This window comes from Montipora capricornis, chromosome 10, assembly GCF_036669925.1.
Source record: "Montipora capricornis isolate CH-2021 chromosome 10, ASM3666992v2, whole genome shotgun sequence".
NCBI classification, from domain to species: domain Eukaryota; kingdom Metazoa; phylum Cnidaria; class Anthozoa; order Scleractinia; family Acroporidae; genus Montipora; species Montipora capricornis.
Window position 1 is genome coordinate 36,917,464 of NC_090892.1, and position 17,298 is coordinate 36,934,761.

At 38.6% G+C, this 17,298-nt stretch overlaps 1 protein-coding gene and 1 long non-coding RNA gene across 3 annotated transcripts in view; one reads left to right on the forward strand and one right to left on the reverse strand.

Annotated features, from left to right (window-relative positions):
- Positions 1–876: 876 nt before the first annotated feature.
- Positions 877–8,063, reverse strand: LOC138022017 (uncharacterized). Of its 2 annotated transcripts, XR_011126503.1 has the most exons (4): positions 7,696–8,063; positions 1,687–1,902; positions 1,120–1,284; positions 877–1,013 (listed from the first exon to the last, which is right to left on the reverse strand). It is a non-coding gene; the product is annotated as an uncharacterized lncRNA (long non-coding RNA). The 2 variants fall into 2 exon arrangements; XR_011126502.1 differs by having other exon boundaries at positions 909–1,284; positions 7,696–8,062.
- Positions 8,064–9,956: 1,893 nt separating this feature from the next.
- LOC138018716 (uncharacterized) overlaps positions 9,957–17,298 on the forward strand; it is a 65,588-nt gene continuing 58,246 nt past the window's right edge. Inside the window, exon 1 of the mRNA XM_068865401.1 lies at positions 9,957–10,191. Coding sequence (XP_068721502.1) covers positions 10,140–10,191 — 52 coding nt within the window. The 5' untranslated portion in view covers positions 9,957–10,139. The remainder of the gene's footprint in view (positions 10,192–17,298) is intronic.

Sequence of the window (17,298 nt, forward strand, 5' to 3'; positions counted from 1 at the left end):
TTGATTTGCTTCTGGCTACAGAAAGCTACAATGGCGGTCGTAAGATAAAATAATGTCAACATGACAATGATTCGAAGTCCAAAATTTGGCAACTGTAGATGAAACTCATGCAATCAATTATTATAGGAATAAATGCGTCATGTCTCGTCTTAATTCTGTTTTGTGATCTTGTGTCAATTCGAAAAACAATAATTGACAATTAATTTTCAATTTTAAGAGTTTTTATTCTGTATGATAATTAACTCTGAATACAATGATCACAGTCTCAGTAGTAGACATGCAATACAAAAGAAGGAATTAATCTCATTTCTAGATCTGGATCACTGATATCATTTTCGTCTTTATCAGGGTTGCAGTCAACCACATCCTTAGCTTTTTCAATAGACCCACTGCAATCCACATTCCGGTTGTCTCTGGTATCGTGCTGGAGAAAGGCAAACATGTTCCTCTGCAAGGTCTTCTTTTTTCTTTCCGCTAAATCCTTTCTAGAACAGGCGTCATAATGCTCGAAAGTAGCACCAAAAGGGGAAAATGTTAGACACGCTGTTGGATAACAACAACATTTATACCCACAACTGAAAAGCGACTTCAAGTTGATGTGGGCACCCTGAATTTGTTTTTCAGCCAAGTGGCCGGTCAAGGCAGTCTGGTTGTTCTTCCTACTTCATTGTAGGTAAAATATTTACCTACCGTCAAAATTGCAAACTTACATTTTGGGTATATTTGGGTATATAGTTATTTTAGTTTTCTAACCATTAAGTTAAGATAGTTAGAAATGCAGGATGCAAACATTCATAATGGTAACAAAGTGTTTTTGAAAACGAACTGGGCAAATAAATTAATGTAAATTTGCATTCCATCAGACGGCGTTTACTGACTTGATTTACTTTCTTTGAAGTACTTTACTATTTTATGTGCACTTCTGTCCATTGCTAGTTTCTTCGCTTGTTTACAAATTCCACATCGCACTTCATTTTCTTTCACCAAAACAGTACCTCCCAAATGTGCAAGACCTAAACAAGAAGATAACAGAATGATGGAAAATTAAATAAAGCCATGTGCTATGCTCTTCCATTACTGGCAACGAACAGTAAAGTATAGAATAAGTGTAATTGGTACCTTCTATCAGTGATCCACTTTTCTTCTCTTTGTCATCTTCTGACACGATCTTTCTTTTTCTGACCCTTCTTTCCTCGGATGTGGGGGTTCAAGGCTCACTGTTTACGACTAATTGGATGACGGGGGTGTGTTTTGCAAATGTAACCACTCTGGGAACAACATCCACTGTGAATCAAAGAAGCGGGAAAAGACTAATTAGGCTAAGAATCTCCCCCAGCAATTATGTTTTATTATTTTAGAGTATAAAGAGACTAAACATTAGTGCTGGATCACGCAAAATCGCTGAATGAGTCAAAGCGTCTGCAATGACCGACGCCTGTCATGAATGTCATCGCGCTCGATGTCTCAGGCTCCGGTCAACTAAATTAATTGAAAATCTCGATTTAAAGATATTTACCTTCAAAATCACTCAAAGGTTTTTCTGCAGTAGCTTGCATTGATCTACATTGTTCTGTCGATATGCTCGTAAATGCATGCAGAAGCCATTATTACTAGGATGACCGACAGCAAGCAGTAAGCGGAAATAGTCTATAATGCAGAGACGAATAATTCAAAATACTAACATACCTTGCAAAATACTGTTGCGTTCCTGAAGAAGAGCCATTTCATTTTCCCATTGTTTCTGGGTACGAATACAAAAACTTTCCACAGTTCCAGAACGGACGGTTCTCATAAACGAGCAGTCAATGCTTCTTCCAAGACCTTTGGCTTCAGATGAAGATTGCACGCCACAAAAATCTAACTCAGCTTTCTTTAAGATTTCGAAATCTCTGTGGGCTGTGGCTGAAAACGGAAAACGGGATTTCTCCTTGTGAATCAATATTTTTTTGTTACCTTCGGTTAAAAAAAAAAGAAAAAACTCATTAACACAGTCACATTTTGGTCATCTCGGACATCGCGTTGATGGACTTGATGCGCTTCTGCTATCATGGTCGAAATAGACGAAACAGAGGATAAAAAAATAGTAGCTGGCCAAAGGTTACCGAAAACCAGACCACGTTGTCGGGATGGGGGGGGGGGGGGGGGAGGGGCGGAGGCGTCATGGTTACGCAACATCATTTATTACGTAATAACGGTCGTCGAAAATAACAACGACATGCTGAAAATCACGGTTCACGACGAATTAAACATTTATTTCTCGTTTCACGGAAAATAATTTTGCAAAATCACGCTTCACGGCTACTATGGAAATCATGATTCACGACGAAAAATAAACCATTTCACATTTCACGGGGAAAAAAAAATGGCCCATCACGAGTCACGAAAATACCCTTTACCACCCTCTGTAATAACCCTTCCCGCACGATTTTGAATTTTTTGTAATTTATCTTTCAGTTGCTTACCACATGTATCCCACAGGGGTGAGCAGTAATCAAAATAAGGTTGAATGAGTGATCTGTATAAAGTTACGAGAGTGCAGAGAGAGACAAAGGCGTAATTCTTCTCAAATCTCTCATGCCAGCACATGCCTTTTTACATATATACTCAATATGAGTTTCAAATGTAAACTTTTCATCTAGTAGGATTCCCAAACATTTTTTAGAGCGTACGCGTGAAACCAAATTATTATCAATGGAGATTACATTAGATAAATCTCCAGATTTAGTATTCAAATTATATGTTGACTCAACAACCATTAACTTAGTTTCAGTGTGGAACTGGAGCTTATTAACAGTGAGCCAGTCGCTTATATTTTTTAAATCAGAATTTATATTATTGGCAAGTGCACCATTATCAAAACCAGAGGTAAAGATTTGAGTATCGTCGGCAAATAAACAGGAGGGAGTGAATTTTAAACAATTTGGTAAATCATTTGTGTAGCTAAGGAAAAGGAGAGGGCCACGAATAGAGCCTTGGGGAACTTCACAGAGTAAATTACTTTGAGAATATAAGTATCGATTTATTAAACATTGTTGTTGTCGGGCAGTAAGATAAGACTTGAACCACATCAATTCTCTATCAGCGACTCCATAAAACTTAACTTTCTCTAGTAAAATTGAATGATCAACAGGGCCGAATGCCTTACGAATATTAAGAAAAACGACACCTGTCAAATTTCCCTTATCCATATTATCAGACCAATCATCGCAAATTTGAATCAACGCCGAGACAGTCGAGTGAAGAGGGCGGTAACCAGACGGGAATTTAGAGGGAACAGAATTGACTTTCAGATAGTGATAAAGCTGTTGAAAAACTTCTTTCTCGAAAACTTTACTTATTATTGGTAGGATTGAAATGAGTCTATAATTTCCCATATCACGACGGTCATTTTCCACTGGTATATTAGAGGATCGAAAGGCTGGAAAACTATTCTGAATGTTGCTGAGATATGTGTTAACGTTATTGGAGGACCTTTTCGTTGATTCAGCGGCCAAAGTTGGTCCTATGTTTACAAGGCAATCATTAAATGATTCGGAAATATCGTTATCGTCAGAAACAATTTTATCGTTAACAAGAATATCATTGACAGGGGAAGATTTATTACCTTTTCCAGTAAGTGAATTTATTAATTTCCAGCCCGCCTTAGGGTCAGTAGCCTTGGACGCATCGATCTTTAGGCGCGAAAGTAGTGCTTAATTTTACTCGCGACACAGTACAAATGAGTATAAACACATCCCCTAATATACTTAAAACGTTTCAGCTGCTGAGAATCATAACGAAAAACATTTTTTCAATCAAAATAGATTTCAGTATCTGGTGTCATGCAAGTGATAAGCAAAATGCTGTATTTTCAAAACCAAAACTTTACAGAACTGGTAACTTGTAAAAAGATTTATTTCTAGGTCATCTTTAACCTCGCATAAATAAAAATCTAGAAGTCCTCACGGTTTTGATAATAAAATTTGAAGACGTGACTGAGAAAACGACCTATACTCTAATGCCAGGAAAATTTGGGCCAGTCTGCAACTTTTATTCCTCTTCATTATTTTGTAAATGCACAACCGTGCAACTTAAGACTATTTCACGTTTGACATAAGGCTCAGAATTGTTGGTTTGAATTGGGAAAACATAGGAATGTCAAAAATACGAAACTTCAGCTTTTTCTCTCTCAATTCGTACTTACAATTTTTATTCTTGTGGCTTTGCTTCCGGGCTTATGGTAACTTTAATGAAGTGTAACCCTAAGTTTAATTCTACCATTACTTTACACCACTGTTCACCTTGAATGAAAATGTATTAACAATACATATTAATTTTATGATTTGTTTTTATCGGCGGCCATGCAGCAAGCCGGTGTACATTACCAAACTCTGCTTACAAAGAAAACATCAATTAACAATCCTACAAATTCGCAATCCCAAATTATAAAGACCCAGACCACTGAATATTGTGCACACGACTCACCAAATCAAACAAAAAAAAATCATGCAAAACCATTCACAAATTCATATATTTGATTTTTTAAGAATTACATTTTAAATTTTGCTTTGTATACCATTTTAAATTGTCAACTGTGTGTACTTTATTTGAAATTTAACAGTTCAAGCTGTCCTACAGAAAAGGTGTGTTGTTTTTAGCGTTTGTGAATAAGCTTAACTCTAATTCAGTTTGATCACAAATCAAGGCAAACAAACGAAGTGGTTGATTTTCATCCAGTGTTCCAAACAAATCTCTGACATTTCTCGACAATCTTTAGTAAAAGTAAATTCTGATGATTGTTGTGCTGAGTGTTTCCATTGGCAAATTTAGTTGTATGAATTAATAGATACATTTTATTTATTTTTTGTACAACAAGTACCTAGCAGCTGCAAAGTTTGAGGCCCACAGTTTATACCATTTTCATAATATGTTACTCCTTGCAGACCTCTCCGCCTGTTTCCTACATGCAAATCCGCTCTTGTAGGTACGGGTTTACGTAATATAAAAGTATTTTTTACTCTCTTATGTAGGTATATACACAGGTCCCTTGTGTTGTATTGTAAAACATCCCTGACAAATTGTGCGTACGTTAGTCACACGAAACGCGTAGGACAAAATAAATCGTTTTACAACTCTTTGAGTTCGCAGACGTGCTGCTTACTAGTTCAATCTTAAAAGTTCTGTATTCACACGAGAAGAAGCCACATGGCGAACAACATAGAAAATAGCAGCGCTGGACTCAAGCGTCGACGACCGAACAACGACGAGCTAGCTCCGCTACCTTCCTGTAGCCACTCCAAACTTGATTCTACAATCGAATCTATTCTTAGAAAGAACGTCGGTGGATTTCAAGAAAGCAAAAAGTCTCATGCAGCCCTCCTGGCAAGAATCAAGGCACTGGAGCACCATACGACTCAGGCACGATGCCCAAAGGCCTTCGAATGCGAAGCGTTAAAGCCAAAGGCAATAACGAAATTCTGCAAGCAAAATTTGACGATATAATTCGTGAGGCAGAACTCAAGCTGTTAGACCCTGCTATTGACAGCCTCCACCGTGATGTGGAGGCTAACCAGGACGCGCTCAGAGAGAGAGAGAGAGAGAGAAGCAGACATCGATGGTACCATTGCCCAGTGGAGAGCCCACCAAGTTCAAAATTAAGACATCACTTCAGAACACGCAATGTTATTTGCAGAAAACCTCTCCTCAGACAACGCAGTTGCTCGGGCTTCGAAAGCATTACAAGCGGAAATTTCTCTTAAGGAGAGTAAACTGCGAGAAAGTATGGACTCGAACGAGACATCCATCTCATCCGAGCTGTCTATTCGCGAAATAATCAGGCAGGAACTTCATCGCACAAACGATTTTCAACCTGCTCCTGGCGAACCGCAAAGGAAGGTCTTCTTCTCCGACAACTCTGGAAGACATAGTTGTTCTAAACGGCAACAACAAAAGCCGCGCCGACGACTTGTAATGGAAAACCCTTGAAACCAGCCGCTTCCATACAAAGGCTACCCTTAAGGCCCGTGCAAACGCTCGCAACAACACGCAACATTGTTGGGCCCAATAATGTTGTCTCTTGTTTCGCGATGTTAGCCGATATGTGCAAACGCTCGCAACAAGTCACAACATGTTGGGTTTTTAGATGAGAATACAAAGGACTCTGGGACGTTTTCCATCTCCGACGCCATGTTGATTTCTCGTTCGCATGTATTTGTGTGGATACATGGCATGTAGTGCGCGTGCGCCGGCGCAACATTGTCGGATGTGCTGTGCAAACGAACGCAACATTGTTGGACCCCGATTCGATGACCGCGAAATAATAGAAATGTTGGCACTTGTTGGCTCTGAAGTTTGACCAGTTTCAAACTTTATCCAACAACTTCCAACAAGTCGCAACAACACGCAACAACACACAACATGGTGTGCAAACGCTCGCAAAATGTTGGGTACATTCGCTAGCCGTAAATATTTACAAACGTACCGTACCAAGCCGACTGTTAAATATTAAAACAACAGCATAAACCATTTTTTAACTGCGGATCTTCCTATTTTTAAATCCCTGCTTACCAGAATTTTCTTATGCAAAAAATCCCGAAAATGAGCGACCCCATTCTAGTAACTCTACTAAAACCTCTAACCTCATTATAGTCAATCCAGTCATGAACATGCGACCGCATCCAGCGGCACATCCCCATTAGCCTCTCATAAGGAAGTACCCACCCCCCCCCCCCCCCACCCTTCCAGAGACAAAACCCTGACCTTGAAGAGAAACTATTTGAATTACGCAAGGAACTAAGGAGAAGCATCTCTGAATGCAAGCCACATTGGAAGGACAAGACAAGAGCACAGCTCCGAGAGCTCAAAAGCAACCGCACTGTCAGAGTTTTACCAACTGACAAGAACTTAGGCCTAGCACTTATGTCCACGGACTGCGGGTTAAACGAGACACTCAGACATTTACACGATGAAACTTCATATATGCCAAGGTCACTCTCGAGGACTGGTATGCTCACCATGAAAATGTAATTAAGCGTCGTGAACAGCTTATGTCAACATTCTGTCAGTTTATTGTTCCTAATGCACTAGATTCTTCCCGGTAAATACGATCATTTTGTTACCCCAGCTAAATTCTATACATAAGACGCCTATAGTGGGAAGACCTATAGCCGCTTCTCACTCATATATAACTAGGCCTATTAGCATTCAGTTTGTTGATGAGCTTGTCAAGCCTAAAATACATATGCCTACCGTCCTTAGGGATTCTTGCGAGCTGATTCGGTTATTGGAGAACACGGTATTGCCTAAATCCAATTGCTTTCTAGTCACTGCGGAAGTTGTTTCCCTTTATCCTAATGTGGATATTAAGAAAGCATTGGTAGCCCTCGATTTACTCCTTCGAGAGAGGCAGGCACCCGAAACTCCACTATTGGTGCAGCTCGCTAGACTTGTCTTAGAGAATAATTATTTATCCTCGGAATTTAGCCTGGATATCTTCCATCAAGAATATGGTATCGCCATGGGAAGCCCATTTGCTGTCACGGTAGCTAATGCATTCATGTATCTTCATGAGAAAGTTAACGTAGATAGATATTCTAGTTATCTTTTTCTCTACAAACGATTCATTGATGACATTTTGGCTATCTGGGATGGCCCTAAAGATACTCTTCTAGAATTTCTAGACTCTTTTAATAGCAAAACAGATCGTATCAAACTTACCTGCTGTATTAGCACTAGTAGCATTTCCTTTCTGGATTTGTTTCTCTATAGAGACATTTCATCCAATTTACTGAATTTTTCTACTTTTCAAAAGCCTCTTAACAAATATCTGTATATCCCTTTCGAGTCGTTCCATCCTTCTAGCAATAAGAGAGCCTTTATTAAGGGGGAATTAATGGGGTATGCTAAAAATAGTTCTTCCTTTACGTCCTTTGCTGAGACTAGGCAGTCAGACTAGGGAGAAATTTTGGAAACGTCTACCCTTCAGATTTTTGCTTCCACTGTTTCGTGCAATACGCTACAGTGATAGAACCAAACAGTAGGTCTGGCGGTAACAATACTACTGTCTTTAAAACCACTTTAAACTGTAGCCACGCACGCATCAAGCGTGTTATTAGACAGATATTACAGGATTTGGATGGCACTGTTTGTTACAAATCTACTGTAACTTTAGCTAATCTATGTAAATAAGCAAAACAATTCTTTGGCAGGGGCACACAGTTTTAGCTAAACCTGTGGGCCCCAAAATTATGTAAGGCACAAAATATGTCACTCCTTCCACGCCTCTTCCTCTGTTTCAAACATGCAAATCCGCTCTTGTAGGTGCGGTTTTACGTAATGTAAAAATATTTTTTACTCTCTTATGTAGGTAGATATACATGTCCCTTGTGTTGTATTGTAAAACATCCCTGACGAAGTGTGCTTTAGTCACACGAAACACGTAGGATAAAATAAATTGTTTTCCACTCTTTGAGTTCGCAGACGTGCTGCTCACTAGTTCAGTCTTAAAAATTCTTTAAAATTCTGTGACAACACCGGAAGTACGTCTGCGTCCGTGGGCTAGGAATTTCACAGATATGCATCCGTTACAGCGGATGCATCGGTCTCTTTTTCTCAGTCTGTATCGAGTCTGTATACAAAGCATTCTTTGTTTAGATTCCCACGGCCTCAAGGTCAACAGTCAAGTATCGGTTTTCACTGAATTTTGGACAACATTGTCATACTTAACGACTGTGCTGGCGGTCGATTTTCCTTTTCCCTTGGTAAACCTTAAGTGGCTCAAACGGTAGAAGGAGTTAACATAACCTGGTAGAGTTCAGCTCAAGTTTCCTATGCGTAAAATCGCCTTTCAGTCAGTTCTTGTCAGCGATGAGCTTGGTTCTGTCTCTTTCTGCCGTTTTCTTTATTACCGTGATTTCAGGTAAGGGCACAAGCTACTAGTACACTGTTATCTTTTGTTTTTGCTTTCGGAACCACACCAGTTGTAAATGGGTTTTAAACAGCCTCCAGAGGCACAAAAAATAATGTCGAAATGTACAAATGCTGGATGACCAACAGGAGGAAGTTCGTGGGAAATTTAAATCGGTAAGCGTCTGTAAGACGTGCTAGCAGAAGAATCGGTTGAAGACGAATTTTGGTCCATAATTCGTCTAATCACTGGATTTATATCTAGACGAACTGGATACGTTTCCTTTGTCTTAGACGAGTTATTCGTCTCTGCTTTAAATTCGGCCATTAATTAAAGAGCTAGAGATATTTTCTCAGGTTCGAACTGAGATTGTTTCTTTCTTCCAGGGTCGGTTTATACGCCAACTATGGCGGCACCACTTGCAGTATCCCCGCACGCCTAACTATGATTATTAATTTAATATTTGCAATACAATACTAATAGACCGTATTCGTATTCTCAGTATTGGACTGGAACTAGCTCGCAATGGAGGCTAATGTGGGGGAATATATTAAAATGTATTTGCATTTGAAAAGATTCCCCCGCATTAGCCTCCATTGCAAGCTAGTCCCAGTCCAATACTGAGAATACGAATATGGTCTATTGCAGTACTCGTCATTGAAGGGATTAGTGCAAAAAAAAATTGTAGTTTAATCACTGTCGTTTCTAGTTATGATAATGGCTCATTCAAAATATTTTTTACTCTCTTATGTAGGTAGATATACATGTCCCTTGTGTTGTATTGTAAAACATCCCTGACGAAGTGTGCGTTGGTCACACGAAACACGTAGGATAAAATAAATTGTTTTACAACTCTTTGAGTTCGCAGACGTGCTGCTCATTAGTTCAGTCTTAAAAATTCTTTAAAATTCTGTGACAACGCAGGAAATACGTCTGCGTCCGTGGGCTAGGAATTTCACAGATATGCATCCGTTACAGCGGATGCATCGGTCTCTTTTTCTCAGTCTGTATCGAGTCTGTATACAAAGCATTCTTTGTTTAGATTCCCACGGCCTCAAGGTCAACAGTCAAGTATCGGTTTTCACTGAATTTTGGACAACATTGTCATACTTAACGACTGTGCTGGCGGTCGATTTTCCTTTTCCCTTGGTAAACCTTAAGTGGCTCAAACGGTAGAAGGAGTTAACATAACCTGGTAGAGTTCAGCTCAAGTTTCCTATGCGTAAAATCGCCTTTCAGTCAGTTCTTGTCAGCGATGAGCTTGGTTCTGTCTCTTTCTGCCGTTTTCTTTATTACCGTGATTTCAGGTAAGGGCACAAGCTACTAGTACACTGTTATCTTTTGTTTTTGCTTTCGGAACCACACCAGTTGTAAATGGGTTTTAAACAGCCTCCAGAGGCACAAAAAATAATGTCGAAATGTACAAATGCTGGATGACCAACAGGAGGAAGTTCGTGGGAAATTTAAATCGGTAAGCGTCTGTAAGACGTGCTAGCAGAAGAATCGGTTGAAGACGAATTTTGGTCCATAATTCGTCTAATCACTGGATTTATATCTAGACGAACTGGATACGTTTCCTTTGTCTTAGACGAGTTATTCGTCTCTGCTTTAAATTCGGCCATTAATTAAAGAGCTAGAGATATTTTCTCAGGTTCGAACTGAGATTGTTTCTTTTTTCTGGGGTCGATTTATACGCCAACTATGGCGGCACCACTTGCAGTATCCCTGCACTCCTAACTATGATTATTAATTCAATATTTGCAATACCATACTAATAGACCGTATTCGAATTTTTTAGTATTGGGCTGGAACTAGCTAGCAATGGAGGCTAATGCAGGGGAATATATTAAAATGTATTTGCATTTGAAAAGATTCCCCCGCATTAGCCTCCATTGTAAGCTAATTCCAGTCTAATACTGAGAATACGAATATGGTCTATTGCAATACTCGTCATTGAAGGGATTAGTGCAAAAAAAATTGTAGTTTAATCACTGTCGTTTCTAGTTATGATAATGGCTCGTTCAAAGTCGTTTCGAAAATACACTCTTTCTCCAGGTGGCAAATTAAGCTCTATAATAAAGCTAACGATGGCTTTATTTTGATGAAAAAACACATTCTGTTAACAAACGCAATGAAAGTTGAGTTTCAAAGATCGTTCCACGTTTGTTTAACTTTTGCCGGCGATCTTTGAAGAACGAGTCTGAGATAGTGGAGACTTGGTCTTACCTTTTCGGTGGCCTACAATACGGTATTCTCGCTTGTAACACGCCCTGGATCGCACCCGAATGAATTCTGACCTTTTTATCACTAACCATATTATATTTTGGATCCCAAGCGAAGCAGAGATTTTTTGATTTCCATATAACGTTTGGAAAACTTTATGGAATTCATTTGTTTTAAATATTAATGATGCGTTTCAAAAAGTAGTTCACTGATCAGCTTACAAAATCCGAGTCAAATGCTGTTATCCAATGCTGGACACAAGCGAAGGCCCCCAGCACATGATTGTTGATTTCCATATAGTAAAGAATCACCATAGCGTGTCATTATTGGAAACTAAACAAAGGAGGGTTCCCCATGAAAATGATCTCATAAATATGTACAAGATGGTTTTGTCAATAAAGTTTATGAGTAAATTTTGTTAGCAAATTTTGTCAGCAAAGTTGAAATTCGTTTAAATATTTACATTCGCGGAAAAAAAAAAAAACAGGAAGTCTATGATGTCATACCACAGGAACTTTCCCAATGAGTCATCAATTTAGTTGAACCATGAAGTAGACTGTGAATGTGTTACTTGTAAGATATAGGCCGACACAGCTGTGTAGTGACGTCATCGTACTTATCTCTTAGTAACATTGCATTTCGTACACCCAGAAACCCAGAAGGGTTGAAACGTGTAACGCGCGTTCACAGCTTCCGAATATTCAGTGCTAAGTACCATATTTGGAAACCCCTCGCTCCAGTTAATTTCGCGAGAGAACATTGGCGGTATTGCGTCACGGTGTTCTTGCAAATTGATTGGTTGAATGTTTCTCTCTTGTTGTTCCAAATATGGTACTTAGCAGATTGAATATTCAGAAGCTTGTTTCCCAGCACACAAGGGGTTCATAACACTTTTCAACCCTTATGGGTTTCTGGTACACCTTAATTGACAGTTTGAAATCGTGTGTGGTTGTTTATTGTCGATCCTATCAGCTGTAATATTGCTAGTCACTTTATTGTCTTCTAAAATAGAAAGTTCGAATAACTTATTACAAAATGGACAGCCTTTATGGTTTCTGTGCTGTATTTTGAACCATTCGGGGTCAAGGTGGTCTTTATTATTGTAATGTCTACCTGCCTCTTTATCTTGTTGTTTATATCCCTGTACTTTTTTATTAAAATGTAGTCTTACCCATGATCTTTTTAGGGACATGACTTCTTTCTCCGAGTGTTCAAATATTTGTACCTTGTTGAGATCGGTTGCTCTTGTTATTGCGGTCCAAATAAAATATCTATCAACTTATGGTGTGTTACAATCGAAGACAGTTATTTTATCATTGATGCTTAACCCTTGAACACTATATCCGCGTATGGCAGTTTGAAATGCTTGTTTAATATTTCATATGTAATAGCCATATCGATGTTGTCTACATTGACCTCTTTGTCCTTGATTGTTTTGATCATATAGCGGTAGTTAACATACAGTCTTATCGTTGTCGTTTTATAATGCAACTTACATACAATGTCCATCCCCTCGTAGAATCCATCTATCTTAACAACGTTCTTTGAAATATGGTTGTTGACCTGATCACATCGAAAGTTAAATAGACAGATGTTGTTTGTTGTGTCTACTTGTTTCATACTGTTTATAATTTTAATACCGTGTGTTTTGAACGTATTGATAGGTTTTTGACTGAGGTCAAATATATCCTTTTTTAACTTTTTCAGTCTCTTTTTATCTGTATAGCTTTTTAATCGTTTGTTTGTTTTAATGTGATTTGATCGGGAAACATTTGTTTGAGAGAGAATAAGTGATATTTGTTTTGATTTTCAATATTGTTGCAACCAAAGTTAAATGGTTTTCTTTGATCAATATCACCTGTACAGTGAAATTGTTTATCTGAATTTTGTTCCATGTATGATTTAATAAGTGTAGTTGTTTTGGGCTATACAGTAATATTGCATCGAATACGATACAGTTATTAGCACTCGTAGCGTATTTTTTCATCTTCATATGATCATCAATGCCTTGGCCCAATAGTCGGTTCAAAGTGATTGCATTGCAACCATCTTTTCTGATTTCTTGACATAATTTGTTATACGGAGATACGAATAGGCTGTTTTTATTATTTTTACAAGCCGATGTCTTTCCAGTCCCAGGAAGACTTCCCCGAACAAAAATACTTTTGAAATACTGTCGTCTATCATCAATGAATCTGTCTTTATCCCACATACTGTTATTTTTGCGTAAGCTTTTCATATGTATCATAATTTTTCAGATCACGTATCTCATAAATGAGTTCTTTGATGGAAAGGAAACTATTTCTCAACTCTTATTATATACCTAGACTTTCGCTCAACAAAACGAACACTGTGATTGGTTGATTCTTTGTCACTTGGCCCTGATCAAATTCAAATGTATCCCGACCGGGATACAAATCCGCACTTGTTGCCCGCTCCGGATGTTTTGCTGCGATTGTTGCAGGAAAAGTCTAAATATAGAACAAAGCACTTAATGTCTGGTCCCTCGGGAACCTAGTTAGTTTTGTTTTCCCTCGTGTCCTGACGTTTCCCTCGACTTCGTCTCGGGAAACATCAGGACTCTCGGGAAAACAAAACTAACTGTTTCCCTCGGGACCATACATTAAGTGTATATTGTTCTTGAGACACTGATAGGATATGTAATGTATCTTTTATTATAGTCTTATGGTTAAAACCCTCTGATGGTATCATATCGGCTTTTGTTCCGTAATCTAAAGGATCTACATAGTCGTTATTCGCTTCGGTTTCGACTATTTCTTCCTCGTTGATAGAATATATTTGTCCCTTGTTTTATCTGGTTTGGTAATAGAGGGCCTCGTTATAATACTTGATCGCTTTGGATATATACTTTTTCTTCTTCTTTTTTTCTATGAGACCAAGATTTTTATTTATATACGACTGTCAAGTCAGACTCATATATGCTTCTGACAAGATCTTTACTATTTGACATAACCAGGTTGGATGGTTTTTTATAATATAGCACCTGGAATTTTTCATTGATTCTATTTAATTTATATCTGTAGCATCTGGTGTAAACACCTGAGAATAGTATTGGAATTGCATTATTATCCACCCTGATGATATATTAGTTGTAATCATCCAATTTATGATTATCTACTTCTGCTCAATAACAAAATGATTGAACACTGGAAAATACTTTATGTAAATGAAATCAGATGTATATTCTTTATTTTCGAATTCCCCATAATACACTTTGTTTGCCCCCCAAATTTTGCATAAACTATTGTTTTCAAATGCTCTTGGGAATATGCAGTGTCCCCAAGAGCATTTGAAAACAATAGTTTATGCAACATTTGGGGGGCAAAAAAAGTGTATTATGCGGAATTCGAAAATAGAGAATTCCTTCCTGGAGTCAACACCAAGAAGCAGGATTGAGACGTGTTCAGTAAAGTACCCGGACTTGGGACCAATTGGCAAAATAGATTCAACGTAGTTAGTTACTTTATTATAATATGACATTATGCTCGTTACAGATTAGACCGTTATAGAAGTTGTCGTCAACATTATGTTATAACTCAGTCTTTTTTACAAATCGATACATCGGAATCGTTTTGTTTCGTATCAGATAACATTATATTGAAAATCGTATTGTTATACTTGAGCATAAGAGATGTGATTTTACCATTCAACAGTTTAATTTCTGGCGTATAGTTTAATTGGCTTATGATTCCAAATAACATTTTATCGAGATAATCGTTATACACAAATGTCACCATTTCGACCTTGTTGTCGTTGTGTTTTATCATATCGATTGTATATTTCATTTATTGTTTTAAGAATATGGGCGTATCCTTATCTGTCGTTTGTGATCTGACGTTATACTTATTGGACACCGATATTGAAGTCATTTCTGTATCAATGTTTCGATCATTATTAATGTTTTGATCATTCTTCCATACTACCTGCTCAAACTTTTTGACGTCTACATTAATTTCATAACAATGGTTGTTATGAATGTACATTCATAAACAAGAGATGTTAATGTTCTTGTTTCTTTTTTTCTGGTTTGTATCTAAACAAGCATCCAAACGGGCCATACACGCCTAATCCTAATTTGAACCTTGTGAAGAATGCCAATGACTTATATATTGATAGCGGAGCTCCGCGCCCGTGCGGAGCACCATTGTTAAGAAAATATGGTAACTCATCGATGCGAGAAATCTTAGTTTTATAGCCATGACGTCATCAACCGTCCGTACATACATACGTACAATCTCGTACCCAGAGTCCTCGGGCTTCTTGGTCAGCGGGTGAGCGCCCGCAGAGACTCTGGGATAATGGACTTGAACTATACTTTTGATTGGCCGCTTGCGTAACAATGGCAGTCCGACAGGAAGTCGGTAAGTAATTCGGAAGCCCCAGAATTTGGAGGGAGATTCAAAATCTAAAACTACTGTAGTTTCAGTACTGTTTGTTTTTTCTACCTCAGAAATGTATAAATCACAAAAATAATTAAACAACGAGGTTTGAATTATGTCTTATACCGCACGGGAATTTTTCCACGCTACTAAAAAGTGATTACTGTTGCTGTTACAAAAGTACCGTGAAAAAACATTATATCAGTCTCTTTGAGGAAAAATCCGTGGAATGAGGTCTTGTCGTAGCCATTCAGAATTACGGAAACATCAAATTATAGCAGAAGAGGGCATTTGTGTCGTTTCCACAAAAATTTGTCGATCGTGTTGCTTGCACGATGGGATTCTGAACGATGGAATGCACGCTGAAACACTAAAAATACACTTAGCGAAAGCGTCAGAGGTTTCATCTTTTCACTTGCTCTTACAGCAAACCAATGATCATTTCTCCAGTTTCTTTGAAGGTGTGTAAGGCTAAATTTTTTGTTTCTCAAACACTTTCAACCCGCCATTTGAACTGTTTACGGTTTTCTCTTTTCTGTTTCCGTTTAAACTCAAGCATGCGCAATAAGACCGGAACCCACGTTTTCTGGGAAAATGGAGTCGATTATCCCAGAGTCTCTCGGGGCGCTCACCCGTTGGACAAAAAGCCCGAGGACTCTGGGTACGAGATTGACGTACTTATGTATACGTATGTACGTCCGTCCGTACGTCCACCCATCCATGTATCCCAATGTGACCGGTATCATGCTAGTTTATAGCATACATCTTTGATATTGGACATCCATCTTTTGATTAATTGACACCTGTCAAAACAAGGTATCTGCTGACCAGTATCACTTGACCATATCGCGAGTTCAACCTTAGAGCTCACCGAGGTCAGGTGTTTCTTTGAAGTTGACTGCTGATCAGGCACTGGTTTTCGATTGGATTGCAGGCTCAACCCAGGTTAACTCACCTGAACATAAGCGAGGCTTCATTTTTCGCGCGCTTTCTGTGGCTCGACTCGGCTACACGGCCATACTATATATCAAAGAAAGTTCTTACACAGTCAACGCTTTTCGTGTTCAGGTGGAAAACGGTTTGGAAGATGTTTTCTTTCTACATTTTTTGCTGGTTTCAGTCCACTTTGACATATCATGATATGTCAGACACACTGGTGGCTACGCAGTTATTCAAGTTAAGCATAAGCGGGATGTAAAGTTAAAGCTGAGTGTTTATTTTTAATTTGCTTAGAGCTGCTTTTTTCTCTGTATTGCAACTTTGGCATATCTTTAGGAGCTCTGATAAGGTTATATGGTGCCTCGAGGACCAATGTCTAGAACAGAAACGAAAGGACTGAGCGAAAGAGAACCACAACGACAAAGCAGAATACCAGTAATAGCTCATACTTAGCATACAAATTCTTTCCTTGGGCACTAAAACCGTTTGTTATTTTTACCGATGCGTTATTTAAAGTGGATGCGTATTTTTAATAGGTGGTTTAATCGGCTCTTCCTTTGTTCAGGAATGAAGATCGAATTCTACCTCGAAATGGCATACAATCGGAGGTGACGTGAGATAGCAAAAATGCGATATCCGAGCTCAGTGCGAGTTTGGTGTCCGAGCGATCAAGTCAGATTATTGCGAGTGGTACAACGTCCACGAATTTTCTGAAGTCTTTTGGCACCTTTTTCCCATAAGTGGAACCATGTCAGCTACAGAAACGCGAATAAATACTGAGGATCAGGATTCGCTTGATTTAAGCCCGGACGAAGAAGACAAAATCTTACGAACTGATGATAGGCAAGATAC